This window comes from Salvelinus alpinus, chromosome 26 (assembly GCF_045679555.1).
Source record: "Salvelinus alpinus chromosome 26, SLU_Salpinus.1, whole genome shotgun sequence".
NCBI classification, from domain to species: Eukaryota; Metazoa; Chordata; class Actinopteri; order Salmoniformes; family Salmonidae; genus Salvelinus; species Salvelinus alpinus.
Window position 1 is genome coordinate 10905006 of NC_092111.1, and position 16181 is coordinate 10921186.

Consider the following 16181-nt stretch of genomic DNA (forward strand, 5'->3'; position numbering starts at 1 on the left):
GGGAAAATCAAAAGAAATCAGCCAAAACCTCAGGGGGAAAAAAGGTAGACCTCCACAAGTCTGGTTCATCCTTGGGAGCAATTTCCAAACACCTGAAGGTACCACATTCATCTGTACAAACAATAGTACGCAAGTATAAACACCATGGGACCACGCAGCCGTCATACCGTTCAGGAAGGAGAAACGTTCTGTCTCCTAGAGATGAACGTACTTTGGTGCGAGAAGTGCAAATCAATCCCAGAACAAAAGCAAAGAACCTTGTGACGATGCTGGAGGAAACATGTACAAAAGTATCTACAGTTGAAGTCGGAAGTTTACATACACCTTAGCCAAATACATTTAAACTCCGTTTTTCACAATTCCTGACATTTAATCCTAGTAAAAATTCCCTGTCTTATGTCAGTTAGGATCACCACTTTATTTTAAGAATGTGAAATGTCAGACTAATAGTAGAGTGATTTATTTCAGCTTGTATTTCTTTCATCACATTCCCAGTGGGTCAGAAGTTTACATGCACTCAATTAGTATTTGGTAGCATTGCCTTTAAATTGTTTAACTTGGGTCAAACGTTTCAGGTAGCCTTCCACAAGCTTCCCACAATAAGTTGGGTGAATTTTGGCCCATTCCTCCTGACAGAGCTGGTGTAACTGAGTTAGGTTTGTAGGCCTCCTTGCTCGCACATGCTTTTCAGTTCTGCCCAAATGTTTTCTATAGGTTTGAGGTCAGGGCTTTGTGATGGCCACTCTAATACCTTGACTTTGTTGTTCTTAAGTAATTTTGTGACAATTTTGGAAGTATGTTTGGGGTCATTGTCCATTTGGAAACCCATTTTTGACCAAGCTTTAACTTCCTGACTGATGTCTTGAAATGTTGCTTCAATATATCCACATAGTTTTCCTGCCTCATGATGCCATCTATTTTGGGAAGTGCACCAGTCCCTCCTGCAGCAAAGCACCCACACAACATGATGCTGCCACCCCCGTGCTTCATGGTTGGGATGGTGTTCTTTGGCTTGCAAACCTCCCCCTTTTTCCTCCAAACATAAGGATGGTCATTATGGCCAAACAGTTCTATTTTTGTTTCATCAGATCAGAGGACATTTAACCAAAAGACCCATCTTTGTCCCCATGTGCAGTTGCTAACCGTAGTCTGGCTTTTTTATGGTGGTTTTGGAGCAGTGGCTTCTTCCTTGCTGAGCAGCCTTTCAGGTTATGTCGATATAGGACTCAATTTACTCGATTTCCAAAGTTGTGGCAAAATGGCTTAAGGACAACAAAGTCAAGGTATTGGAGTGGCCATCACAAAGCCCTGACCTCAATCCTATAGACATTTTTGGGGCAGAACTGAAAAAGAGTGTGCGAGAAAGGAGGTCAACAAACCTGACTCAGTTACCCCAGCTCTGTCAGGAGGAATGGGACAAAATTTCCCCAACTTATTGTGGGAAGCTTGTGGAAGGCTACCTGAAACGATTGACCCAAGTTAAACAATTTAAAGGCAATGCTACCAAATGCTAAATGAGTGCATGTAAACTTCTGACCCACTGGGAATGTGATGAAAGAAATAAAAGCTGAAATCATTCTCTACTATTATTCTGACATTTCACATTCTTAAAATAAACTGGTGATCCTAACTGACCTAGAACAGGGACTTTTTAAAAGGATTAAATGTCAGGATTTGTGAAAAACTGAGTTTAAATGTATTTGGCTGAGGTGTATGTAAACTTCCGACTTCAACTGTAGCCTTGTTACTGTAATTTTATTGTTGCTTTTTTAAGAAAGTGTTTAAGGGCTAGTAAGCATTTCACTGTAAAGTCTACACCTGTTGTAATCGGCGCATCTGACAAATACAATTTGATTTAATTGCATATTATATACATCCTTTTTTATGACTTTCTTTTATTGGGCAATTTTATAATTTTCCAACATTTCACGTCAAAATTATGGGCTTTTGGGATAATTGAGAAGAGGTCAGTTCTTTCAAAGATTATTTATATAATGAGCCTCTTCCTCTCTGGTGGTTTTTATTTTTTTTCCATGGAGGAAGTCGCTTTAAGATGACGTTATGACGTAAAATATTTGTCATGACGCTCTGGAAGAAAAAATGACTCGTTAGATTCGATGAACTATCGATGCCTACATCTAGTTCGGTTTTAATGCATGAACAAACCAAACAAGGCGACGTTTTGTAGGCAAAAGGAAAGGGAGTGAAAAACCAAACGAATCTCGGCGCATTCACTATTCTGCACTGCGTCTATGGTAACAACAGATGGACTCGCTGCGCCTGTGTGCCACTGCCGGAGTCGACAGTGCATTTGTTGGTGAGGGAACGACCGCAAAGGCGGAAGAAGGCGCATCAGCAGTCAGATTGGAAGCTAACTGGTTGTTGCAAGATGCTTGTAAACGACAGTTATCTGCACGGGTATGTAATAAAATGAACACCATGCGAAGTTAATCATACATTCACATAATAGCTGCCATTAATAAGATTTGACTACCATTTCCCACTTTTTGCAAAATACTCCCATCCCCCCAAAAACAGCAAAATACCGTACACTCGTGACAGAGGCACAAGGGGACAACTAACAGATGAATATTCTTTGCAGTGTAACTGACTGACAAGTTGTTAAACACACAGGTAGTTAGCAGACTAATGATACAGAAGTATTATCAATATTCCATCGATTTAGGAATCAAATGTTTTGTACTGCAGTTCTCACATCCCTTTGCTTTGGGCTAGAATGCATACAGAATAAGCAGCCACATATTAAGCGTGTTTTGTACAGCGCTCGCGCTATTTAAAGACTGGCATCAGTGTTGCGCGTGGAGTTTAGTCATGGCAGTGGAAACAATGTAACGATTTAATGTTTGCCTATTAGTGAAATTAAACTTGATATACATGTCCCACCACACCTACAACAATCTGTTAAAGTACACAGAACAAAAATATAAACGCAACATGTAAAGTGCTTGTCCCCTGTTTCATGAGCTTAAATAAAAGATCCCAGAAATGTCAAATCAAACTTTATTTGTCACATGCGTTGAATACAACAAATGTAGACCTTACTGTGAAATGCTTGCTTACAAGCCCGTAACCAACTGTGCAGTTCAAGAAGAGTTAAGAAAATATTTACCAAACAAACAAAAGTAACACAATAACGAGGCTATATACAGGGGGTACCGAGTCAGTGTGCGGGGTACAGGTTAGTTTAGGTAATTTGTAGGTAGGTAGTGGTGAAGTGACTATGCATAGATAATAATGGGGGGGAGTGTCAATGTAAATAGTCTGGTGGCTATTTGATTAATTGTTCAGCATTCTTATGGCTTGGGGGTAGAAGCTGTTAAGGAGACTTTTGGTCCTAGACTTGGTGCGCTATCAGAGAAAACAGTCTATGACTTGGGTGACTGGAGTCTCTGACAATATTTATGGGCTTTCCTCTGACACCGCCTATTATATAGGTCCACCGCCTATTATATAGGTCCTGGATGGCAGGAAGCTTGTCCCCAGTGATGTACTGGGCCGTACGCACTACCCTCTGTAGCGCCTTACGGTCAGATGCCGAGCAGTTGCCATACCAGGTGGTGATGTAACCGGTCAGGATGCTCTTGATGGTGCAGCTGTAGAACCTTTTGAGGATCTGGGGACCCATGCCAAATCTTTTCAGTCTCCTGATGGGGAAAAGGCTTGGTCGTGCCCTCTTCACGACTGTCTTGGTGTGTTTGGACCATGATAGTTTTTTGGTGATGTGGACACACTCGACCCGCTCCACTACAGCCCTGTCGATGTTAATGGGGGCCTGTTCGGCCCGCCTTTTCTTGTAAACCATGATCAGCTCCTTTGTCTTGCTCACATTGAGGGAGAGGTTGTTGTCCTGGCACCACACTGCCAGTTCTCTGACCTCCTCCCTATAGGCTGTCTCATCGTTGTCGGTGATCAGGCCTACCACTGTTGTCAGCAGCAAACTTAATGATGGTGTTGGAGTCGTGTTTGGCCACACAGTCGCCAGTTGGTCCGCGCATGCTTTGAGTACACGTCCTGGTAATCCATCTGGCCCCGCAGCTTTGTGAATGTTGACCTGTTTAAAGGTCTTGCTCACATCGGCTACCAAGAGCGTTATCACACAGTCATCCAGAACAGCTGGTGCTCTCGTTCACGCTTCAGTGTTGCTTGCCTCGAAGCTAGCATAAAAGCCATTTAGCTCGTCTGGTAGGCTCGTGTCACTGGGCAGCTCGCGTCGGGGTTTCCCTTTTGTAGTCCGTAATAGTTTAAGTCCTGCCACATCCGACGAGCGTCAGAGCCGGTGTAGTAAGATTCAATCTTAATCCTGTATTGGTGCTTTGCTTGTTTGATGTTTTGTCTGAGGGCATAGCTCGATGCGGATTTTGCCTGTAATCCATGGCTTCTGGTTGGGATATGTACGTACGGTCACTGTGGGGACCATGTCGGCGATGCACTTATTGATGAAGCTGATGACTGAGGTGGTATACTCCTCAATGCCATTGGATGAATACCGGAACATATTCCAGTCTGTGCTAGCAAAATAGTCCTGTAGTTTAGCATCCGCGTCATCTGACCACTTCCGTATTGAGCGAGTCACTGGTACTTCCTGCTTTAGTTTTTGCTTGTAAGCCGGAATCAGGACGATACAATTATGGTCAGATTTGCCAAATGGCGAGCGGGGGAGAGCTTTGTATGCATCTCTGTGTGTGGAGTAAAGGTGGTCTAGAGTTTATTTTATTTTTTTTTCCTTCTGGTTGTACATGTGACATTTGGTAAAACTGATTTAAGTTTGCCTGCATTAAAGTCACTGGCAGCTAGGAGCACCGCTTCTGGATGAGCATTTTCTTCTTTTCTTATGACCTTATAGAGTTGGTTGACTGCAGTCTTAGTGCCAGTATCGGTCTGTGGTGGTAAATAGATGGCTACGAATAATACAGATGAGAACTCTCTTGGTAGATAGTGTGGTCTACTGCTTATCATAAGGTACTCTACCTCAGGCGAGCAATACCTCGAGACTTCTTTAATATTAGACATCGCGCAACAGCTGTTATTGACAAAAAGACACACACCCCCACCCCTCGTCTTACCAGACGTAGCTTCTTCTCTGTTCTGCCGGTGCATGGAAAGTCCTGCCAGCTCTATATTATCCGTGTCGTTGTTCAGCCACGACTCAGTGAAACATAAGATTTTACAGTTTTTAATGTCCCTTTTGTAGGATAATTGTAATCGTAGGTCATCAATTTTATTTTCCAATGATTGCATGTTAGCAAGTAGAACGGATGGCAGTGGAAGTTTACTCGCTCGCCTACGGACTCTCAGAAGGCAGCCCGACCTGCGCCATCTTTTTCGCTGTCTTTTCTTCACGCAAATGACAGGGATTTGAGCCTCTCAGACTCGTTAAAGGAAAAAGCTTCTTCCAGTTCTTGGTGAGTAATCGCTGTTCTGATGTCCAAAAGTGATTTTCGGTCATAAGAGACAGTAGCAGCAACATTATGTACAAAATAAATAAAAAAAGTTACAAACAACGCAAAAAAAACCGAACAAAATAGCACAGTTGATTCGGCGCATGTAAAATGTCAGCCATCCTCTTCGGCGCCATCTTATCACTCATCTCATCACTTTCCATACACACAAACTTATTTCTCTCAAATTGTTGCCAAATCTGTTTACATCCCTGTTAGTGAGCATTTTATCCTTTGTCAAGATAATCCATCAACCTGACAGGCGTGTCATATCAAGAATCTGATTAAAGAGCATTATCAATACACAGGTGCACCTTGTGCTGGGGGACTAAAAGGCCACTCTAAAATGTGCAGTTTTGTCACTCAACACAATGCCACAGTTGTCTCAAGTTTTGAGGGAGCATGCAATTTGCATGCTGACTGTAGTAATGTCTACCAGAGCTGTTTCCAGATAATTTAATGTTAATTTCTCTACCGTAAGTCGCCTCCAACGTCATTTTAGAGAATTTGTCAGTACGTCCAACCGGCATCACAACCACAGACCACTTGTAAGCACGCCATCCCATGACCTCTTCACCTGTGGGATCATCAGAGGGGGAAGGGCGGGGTGCTGAGGAGTATTTCTGTTTGTTAGAAAGCCATTTTGTGGGGAAAAACTCATTCTCTGGCTGGGCCTGGCTCCCAAGTGGGTGGGCCTATGCCCTCCCAGGCCCACCCATGGCTGCGCCCCTGCCCAGTCATGTGAAATCCATAGGTTAGGCCCTAATTTATTTCAATTGACTGATTTCCTTATATGAACTGTAACTCAGCAAAACCTTTGAAATATTTGCATTTATATTTTTGCTCAGTAAAGCCCCCCCCCCCTCTCTAAATTTTCTAGTAGATAGGCATTCATGTAAATTGTTTAGACCTTGAATTTCTCTCTCAATTATGTGCACATAATATGGCTCTATCTCTTGCAGGATTTAACAATTAGCCAACTTTCAAGTTTGAGCACCTGAATGGAGCAACAAGTCCTGAACCAAGATTTAGATTAAAAAAAGATATATATTCAACACAAGCTCAGATAAGACGGATAATGGCGAGCAGAAGAAAATCAACAACGCCTTGCATGGTCCCTCCTGTTCAAATGGTGGATTCAGACCCTGACATGGAGGTCGTTACAGAGGGAGAGGCTGAGGGGGCCGCTAACTGTCCTGTGGAAAACTCAACTGAAAGCATCCCGAATGAGGAGGACTCACAGGCCATCGACCACTTCATTAAAACTATGGACTCGAGTACGGCAGAAGGAGGTTATGAGTGCAAGTACTGCAGCTTTCAGACCTCACAGCTCAATATGTTTACCTTGCATGTGGACACTGAGCACCCAAATATAGTTCTAAACTCATCTTATGTGTGTGTTGAGTGTGACTTTCACACCAAGAGGTATGATGCATTGTTGGAGCATAATGCACGCCACCACCCTGGAGAAGACAATTTCACCAGGACTATGGTGAAACGCAACAATCAAACCATCTTTGAGCAGAGAGTCAATGACTTGACCTTTGATGGCAGTTTTGTTAAGGTTGAGGAGGATGAGGACACATCCTGTAAGGGTATTGCCCTAAGCAAAACGCCAATCATGAAGATCAAGAGTAGGGCGGAGGCCAAGAAGTTTACAGGGTCACACAAAATGGCAGATTACAGTGTCATTAAAGTGGAGAGTGATGGGGAGGAAGAGACGGAGGTGGTCCCCCCTCCTGTCACCCCCAATGTAGTGGCTGTGTCGACCCCTCTGACCATTCAACCTATTCAGCAAAGCATAATGATCAACAGCCCAAACGTGCTCCAAATAAAGACTAGTAACTCAGCCACAATGCTCCCCCCAGGGACATTGGCTCAAGTTCTGTCTGCCTTACAGAATCAGCAGACCTCCCAGACCCAGCTCCTCATCCCGGTCAGTAGTATCCCCACATATAATGGGGCCATGGACAATAATGTCCTGCTGGTCAGCGCCTACAACAGGTTCCCTTACCCATCTGTGTCAGAAATCATGGGTCTAGCAGCCCAAACCAAGTTCACAGAGGAGCAAATAAAGGTGTGGTTCTCTGCTCAGCGGCTGAAGCACGGTGTGAGCTGGACCCCAGAGGAGGTGGAGGAGGCCAGGAGGAAGAAGTTTAATGGCTCAGTGCAGGCGGTGCCACAGACCATCACTGTCATCCCAGCCAATTTTGCAACAGCAGCCAATGGCCTGCAGTCCATCTTTCAGACTTGTCAGATTGTAGGGCAACCAGGGATGGTTTTGACTCAGGTAGGGGGTGGCAACGCTGTCCCTGTAGCCTCACCCATCACATTAGCTGTAGCTGGGGTCCCCAACCCCAGAACCAGTGTCAGTAAGGTGCCAGAACCCTCCACCTCTGAGACTGCTTCTCCACTCAGTCCCGATTCCCTGGGAGCGCGACCTAAAAAATCCAAGGAGCAGCTAGCAGAGCTGAAGGCCAGTTACCTAAGGAGACAGTTTGCCACTGAGGCAGAAATCTCTCGGTTGATGAAGGTCACTAACCTCACCAAAAGAGCAATAAAGAAGTGGTTCAGCGACACACGCTATAACCAACGCAACTCAAAGGACCACCACGGCGTTGCCTTAAATGACATTTCAGTCAGCGCCAACAGTAATGACGGCAGCAGCAGCACAGCCATTGTGATCGACTCCAGCGACGAAGCCAGTGAATCCTCTCCGACAACCCAAGGGCCCATTTATGATCCACGAATCAAGTTCCGCCACGCCTTTCCTGACTTCACACCTCAGAAGTTCAAGGAAAAGACTCCGGAGCAGCTTCTGCTTTTGGAGGCCAGCTACCAGACGTCTGACACACCTAGCGATGAGGAGCTAAGTCGGCTTAGGATGGAGACTAAACTAACTAGGCGAGAGGTGGACGCCTGGTTCTCCGAGAGGAGAAAAATGCCAGTGGACTCTGATGGCACAGAGGAGCCGGAGAGTGAACGGATCAAAGCGCCTTCCTCTGGGCAAGAGGCTCAGACTCCACCCAGCGGTCGAAAGATAATGAAGAAAACCCCAGAGCAGCTCCACGTCCTGAAAAGCACCTTTGTTCGTACCCAGTGGCCCTCTGCTGAAGAGTACGACAAGATGGCAGAGGAGAGCGGGTTACCCAGAACCTACATTGTTAACTGGTTTGGAGACACCCGGTATGCCTGCAAGAACAGCAACCTGAAGTGGTACTACTTGTACCAGAGTGGAAAAGTTAACGAGGCAATGAACGGAGGTGAACTTAAGAAGAAGCCACGGAAACGCTTTCGAGGTTGGTCCAGGAGGACGAGGCGGCCATACCCCTGCAAACAAACACCCCCTGCCATCAAAGTCAAGACGGGTAAAGAGATTTTAAAGGAGCACTACCTCAAGCATAAGGTCTTAAATGAGAAAGATTTGGATGAACTGGTGGCCAAGTCCAGTATGAGCTATGAGCAGGTGCGGGACTGGTTTGCGGAGATCAGCAGGAGGGAAGAGAAAGGCCTTGACCCTTTCAGTGACGGTGAAGAGGAGACGCATGGCGACAGTGAGGCAGAGATGGAAGTGAAAGAGCAAGGGGATGTCGTCACTGATGAAAAAAACAATGACAACGATAACAAAGATGATGAAAATAACAATGATGAAGTTGATAATAATGACAATGAAACCACGGAAGAGCCTCAATGTATCGAGCAATCACAGCCGGAGTCAGAGGATCAGTGATTAAAGGTGAGTGACGATGAAAAGGATGGGTAGAATGAGCTCGTGTGAAATAATTGTAAAGGCATTCATTCCTTGTGTGTCCTGGATGTTTTTTTTTTTTTAACACGGCAAGTTTTTTTCCCCCTCTGAATTTAATTAAATTAGCCTAATACAAATGTAATTACCTTTTTACCTTGATTTCCTCTTTATACAGTCAACGAGGAAATGTGAACACTAAGTAGAAGAAAACATGAGATTTTCTCATTTGTGACGTGTTTTGCTCCCACAGAATTCACAATGTTTGCCTACAGAAGAGGAGATGAAAAACACAGGTGAAATGTACTAAGTGTTTGTGTTATACTGCATGGACTAACCAGACACAAAGAAACAAGAGAAGGTGTATGATGCCAAATAATTTTAGCAAGGAATAATAGATACATACAGTATGTTTTACCTTTGTTTAAAATACTATTTGGTCTTTTGGGACATTTTAGTCATATTTGACCTTGCTATCTTTACTAAATCCAAGACATGTCGATGAGGTTAAACCTCACCTTTTTCTTGTAGGTTATGTGATAACATTGAACCGTTTTTTTAAAATTGTGAAATTGTGTCAAGGTTCAAGGGAATTTCCCATGTATTTTCTTTGATGTACTGACAAAACGGTTTTTAAAACCTCACAGATTTGTGAATATTACTTAAATCAGTGCCATCTGTTTTTGGGTTATGTTTTAAATGGAACCAGTGCTTTAGTTCTACAAAACTGTTTTTATATGTATTCAAGTTCTTTGTTAGTCTTAAATTACAAAATATGGAGTAAGCTTGGTTAATATTATGCTCAGTTTTTTGGGGTGTCTTTTTTTGTATGTTGGCTTTCCAAATGAAAAAGGCAAGTGTGCTGTAATTCAGGACTTAGTAAACATTACCTCAGTCTTTTAAGCTATGAGTTGAAGAAAGTGACTGTTCATTTTAGATGTGTTATAAAAAATACACATGAAACATCTTCATTCACAATTTGCTTCAGATGGCAGTTTTTTTCTAAAGTAAGTAACTTGTGCTTCCCCCCCCCCCAAATTACGGGTTAAAATCTTTCAGGTGTACAATGACAATATATATAGAGTGAAGATACCACAAGCACTTGGTATGGTTCCTTTATAATCGAGAGCCAATTTTACTTCAGTTAACTTTTTAAACTTTTTTTCCTCTGCTTATCTTCCTCTTATCTTCAAGGACTATGCTAAAATCTGGATGTACAGGTTATATGCAACTGTACATCAAATAACAATCAATTGAGGGGGATGGTGAATTGTAAATTATTGTTTTGTTTCTCTGTTTTCAGTAGACAGAGAACCTTATAAATTCTGTACTATGATAAGCCTTTTGCCATCCTTAATTGCTGTAATAATTGACAAGTATGATTAGTCTATTTATTATATCTTTCATGAATACTTTTTATCCGAAGCTAAAATAAACTTTGTCAAGAAAATGTATTTAGTTTCAGACCAGTGGTTTTGCAGGGAAGAAACAGATTTTCAGTAGTCAATGTCAAGCTATAGGAAAACTGCAACTAACTGTAAGCCATTGAGATCAACTAAAATACTAAATGTATCATTTGTTTTACAGTCAGACAATACATTTGTTTGTGACATGCTTCTTATTAGAAGTGTGGACAACACTGCCCCCTGATTTTTGACTTTTGTGCAATTATTGTTCGATCTACTACAAACTCAACTTGAGTATTGATGCAATTGCGTTCCACAATTTGTCTTAACTGACATGCCATTTCAGAAGTATTTTAATATAGACATCTACGCAGCAAAACATACTTGAGGGAAATATGATTTTAATAAGATATTGGATGTCATTATTTGAACCTTACATCATTAAATGGCAATATTTGTCAATCCAGTTGTATTTATACCACCTGATAGGTTTATTAAGAATGAGCCATGCTGAGGTAGGTTTATTAAGAATGAGCCATGCTGAGGTAGGTTTAATAAGAATGAGCAATGCCGAGGTAGGTTTAATAAGAATGAGCAATGCCGAGGTAGGTTTAATAAGAATGAGCAATGCCGAGGTAGGTTTATTAAGAATGAGCCATGCCGAGGTAGGTTTATTAAGAATGAGCCATGCCGAGGTAGGTTTATTAAGAATGAGCCATGCCGAGGTAGGTTTATTAAGAATGAGCCATGCCGAGGTAGGTTTATTAAGAATGAGCCATGCCGAGGTAGGTTTATTAAGAATGAGCCATGCCGAGGTAGGTTTATTAAGAATGAGCCATGCCGAGGTAGGTTTATTAAGAATGAGCCATGCCGAGGTAGGTTTATTAAGAATGAGCCATGCCGAGGTAGGTTTATTAAGAATGAGCCATGCCGAGGTAGGTTTATTAAGAATGAGCCATGCCGAGGTAGGTTTATTAAGAATGAGCCATGCCAAGGTAGGTTTATTAAGAATGAGCCATGCCGAGGTAGGTTTATTAAGAATGAGCCATGCTGAAGTAGGTTTATTAAGAATGAGCCATGCTGAGGTATACTCTATGGTTCAGATTCTTCTGGTATGGCTGTCTTTTTATTCCAGGAGGTGGAGCTATTTGCAATGTTATTGTTTTTCTAAACCAACTTTGAATAAGGTAAGCCAGAGTGGGGTGATATAACATTTGAAGTACAGTTTTGACCATACATTTATCACCCGTCCTACCAGTGTTACAATGATGGACATAGTGTAGGGGACTGGCTTGGTAAAACTAAAGTTACTTTTGCGGTCAATCTATATTATCTTCATATAATTTGTTATATTATGACTTCACACAGTAACAAGTCCAGTGTCATTTCACTGGAGATGCATTTACCCAAAGAGAAATGTCCCGTTGTGCTGAAATTCCCCACAAAAATGTGTTGGCAGGCTGAAAATCTCCACTAAGATGTATTGCCTTGCTCAATGGGAGACTGCTTGATATTTGGCCATCGAAGAGTTAATGTTAAAGAGAACCAGCCAAATCAAGGGTGTGACCAGCTGTGGGCTTCCATCCTAATCAGAGGGGGGGAAGAGAGAGCGAGGGAAAATAATTAGATATGCAAGAAAGTTAAATAAATGGTGTCAGCGACCAGCAATGAGAGGTAGAATACATACCCATTCTCTGCTGACCCAGATATGCATACCCAGGCAGTGCTATGTAAACACACATGGCGGTACAGATGAGCATGTGTTAATGCTGTACGCTCTCATCTTGGCAGCAGCGGCATCTGTGCCAGCCGCAGCCACTGCTTTCCCCCAGCGATTACGCAGCAGAGGGCGAGCGAGGAGAGAGCAACCCAGTCTCTGGTGCTCACTGGGTCATGTTAAGGACGACTCTCCCCGTCTCCCCGCCCTCCCCCACGTATCTGCTGCTGCAGCCTGAGGTCCCTGAGCACTGCGTCGGCCTACATTTCAAATGCCTGGCTGCCTGCTCCCATGTTGCGACACGCTGCAAATAAAGCATTCCCAACGTCTGTCGCACAACGGTCTACAGTGCAAACCATTTTTTAATCCAGTTAATCCCCAATAACCCCACCTGCGATAATGCCCCCACATGACTATGTAGCCTATATGGGACGAATAGAGAACACAGAGTTCTTTACTGGGCTGAACCAACCCACAACGTGAGCGACTGCTTTGACGCAGCTATGGCAGTGTCCAGAGATGCGCCTCCCATGAACTTGTCCTTACATTACCCTGACTCGCAAGGCAAAAGGGATTCATGCTGTATAGCTGTTGACAGATATACCATTAGGCCACCATCTCTAGACTCCCGAACGGTTCAGTCCATGCACGCCACCCATCACACCGAATCCAGTCTGTCGTCTCATATTTGCCTTTGTGTTCCGAGTTTGAAACTGGGATATGATCCAGGGTAGAGTGAACAGAGGTCTGTTCTCAATGTACTGCACAGCACTGTTGAACCCAGCCTAAAAAGCCTGGGCTGAAGACACCATAGCTGGATCTCTGTGTCTGAAAAGGGGACTGTTACACAATTGTATGAGGGCATTGAAATCTGAAGTATACAAAGAATGTATTCAAACAGTGTGCTATTTTTCGGGCAGCATGTACTGTTTAAAATCACATTTGCCATCTGGTGGCTGAGGGACATTGTTCTCAGCTGTATCAGTTCATTACCTGAATAATGTTACATAGCGATACCATTCAAATTGGTAGGAGACCAAATTAACCTGAATTAATTTTAAACAGAACAGAGCATCCCATCAATGTATCGCAGTGGAACGGTATTGAAAATGACTTGGATGAAGGAGTAATGTGTTGCTACTACAGCGACTGTAGTATAATGATGTAATGTTATTGTGACTCTTGCACAAGCTTTACAGTTGGTCACAGGAAGCAGATGATCTTTTCACTTCACCATCTTCCGTTTGGGACATCGCTTATGGTTCCACTGGTTTCAAGTATTCCAATATCAAGAATAAATAGACAAATCAAATAAAGAATCCTGACCAGAGTAGTGACCCAATTTCAAGCTCATGTCTAGCATTAACTTTCTTCTCTCTGCTCACAACCTACGCCATTATACCGAGGGACTGACATCTATGCATGTATTCATTGCCCCAGTGATACAATCCAATAATATAGATGTTCATATGCTGAACATGATATGTCCTGAATAGATTGTGTTGCCTCTGATGTGTTCCTTCAATGCAGTCAGTGCATACAATCCAATAATATACAATTATGACAAAGTTCCTCTTGGGGTTGGAGAAGTGTCACCCCCTAACCCTGGTTCCAGTAGTCCACTCTGCATTGTTACCAGTTCACCTGCCTGGAGTTTTGTATTGTGTCAGCGAGGTACTTTTACGATCGTACCAAGTCACCACACAGTGTGCCGGTTTATCTAGGTCACAGCTGACATGAAAGCGTGTCGTGGGTACAGACATTTTAATCACGCCCGCTCTAACCGATCCTTCAATGCCACAGTTTTAATAAACCATTCCCAGACGTTTTGAACAATGTTGTGTCCCCCCCCTTAGTTTTCATGTCAATGCATTTGCTGCACTGCCACAGATAGTAAAGCCTGATTTCAAACTGGTTACATCAACTCTCAATTCAGGCTCCGCAAATGTCATTGGTCGTCAAAGAGAATGCAGTGTCCTCAAAGTGCCGCTGACATTCTCCTGTGCAGTTTCCTCCTGTGGTGCATCCGTGTCTATGGAGGTCAAGACAGTATTTAAAAGAAAATCTCATCAGTCACCAATCCCCAAGGTTTTCTTTGACGTAGATTGTATCTGACCTTGTTCCTGACTTCATAGACCTGACAAATACAAATCTCAGATCAATGAAAATATCTAAATTTATGCTTTCAGCAAATCACACAACTGTGTCTGACTTCTGAAAAATTGACCAGGAAATATGTTCCATATCAAATGACTATGTGCCACTGGTATGATCCTTCATCTGTCTTCTCTATTAAATAAAATATCCCCTAATGTTGATGATGGACTGAGTTGGTTATTAGCATCACTAGCCTTCTTCTACCAGGTGATGCATGCTCCCTCACTCACTCACTCACACAAGCTATCACACACACACCTCATACTCACTCAAAATGGTGGCCGGCAAGTTCGGCATGGCGGCAGCTGCAATCTAGATGAAAGAACTGTAAACTCTCAGCAACTTCTGTCATGCCGACACTTTTGATGGTGTCCAACACTTCGGGTTTGGAAGGAATGTTTTATACCAAACTTTCATAACACCTAGGCACAAACCAAAACGATAATCGAAAGCCAGTCTGAAAACTCAAATGAATGGTGGAGATCTTATAATAACTATATGCCTTCTCTTATCGGGTGATATCCATCAATGCCCTGGACCTCAGTTTATCACCAACACCATCAAATGGCCTATGCACCCATGTTCCTCATGCGAACGTTGGATTAAGAGTAAAAGCAAAGGTCTGGCATGTTTGGAAAGCGCGCAGTGGATTCATCTTAAATGCAGTGATCCTAGCTTTGGGCATGGGGTCAATGAAACTTACGTTTGCTGTCTGTGTGCTGTACCCGCGGGGTGTGTGAGCATTGAAGGTGGAGTGGGACCAGAGGACTTACCTAGGGTGGAGAGTAAACCAGGGGGGGGGGGGGGGGGGTTGCTCCATGACTGCAGAGGCCACCAGAGGCAGTGCAGCGGGAGGATGGTAGTGCAGTAGGAGGATGGTAGTGCAGCGGGAGAATGGTAGTGCAGCGGGAGGATGGTAGTGCAGCGGGAGGATGGTAGTGCAGTAGGAGGATGGTAGTGCAGTAGGAGGATGGTAGTGCAGTGGGAGGATGGTAGTGCAGCGGGAGGATGGTAGTGCAGCGGGAGGATGGTAGTGCAGCGGGAGGATGGTAGTGCAGCGGGAGGATGGTAGTGCAGCGGGAGGATGGTAGTGCAGTAGGAGGATGGTAGTGCAGTAGGTGGAGAGTTACAAGTGAATCAGAAATTCAGTCAGGCCTTTGGGAAGAAAGGTGCACTTCAACGTCCGAAGCCTACAATCGTTGCCAAACGTTTTGAGAATGACACAAATATTAATTTCCACAAAGTTTGCTGCTTCAGTGTCTTTAGATATTTTTGTCAGATGTTACTATGGAATACTGAAGTATAATTACAAGCATTTCATAAGTGTCAAAGGCTTTTATTGACAATTACATGAAGTCGATGCAAAGAGTCAATATTTTCAGTGTTGACCCTTCTTTTTCAAGACCTCTGCAATCCGCCCTGGCATGCTGTCAATTAACTTCTGGGCCACATCCTGACTGATGGCAGCCCATTCTTGCATAATCAATGCTTGGAGTGTATCAGAATTTGTGGGTTTTTGTTTGTTCACCCGCCTCTTGAGGATTGACCACAAGTTCTCAATGGGATTAAGGTCTGGGGAGTTTCCTGGCCATGGACCCAAAATATCAATGTTTTGTTCCCCGAGCCACTCAGTTATCACTTTTGCCTTATGGCAAGGTGCTCCATCATGCTGGAAAAGGCATTGTTCGTCACCAAAC

General features: G+C 43.4%; 1 protein-coding gene across 2 annotated transcripts; it reads left to right on the top strand.

The window, feature by feature from the left end:
* The first annotated feature begins 2067 nt into the window (after positions 1-2067).
* LOC139554685 (zinc fingers and homeoboxes protein 1-like) lies at positions 2068-10854 on the top strand. Of its 2 annotated transcripts, none has more exons than XM_071367708.1 (3): positions 2068-2418; positions 6422-9195; positions 9458-10854. In XM_071367708.1, the coding sequence occupies exon 2, from the start codon at positions 6538-6540 to the stop codon at positions 9187-9189; it is 2652 nt and encodes an 883-aa protein (XP_071223809.1). In that variant the 5' UTR covers positions 2068-2418; positions 6422-6537; the 3' UTR covers positions 9190-9195; positions 9458-10854. The 2 variants fall into 2 exon arrangements, with proteins under 2 accessions (XP_071223809.1, XP_071223811.1); XM_071367710.1 differs by lacking the exon at positions 2068-2418 and adding an exon at positions 3869-5423.
* Positions 10855-16181: the final 5327 nt, after the last annotated feature.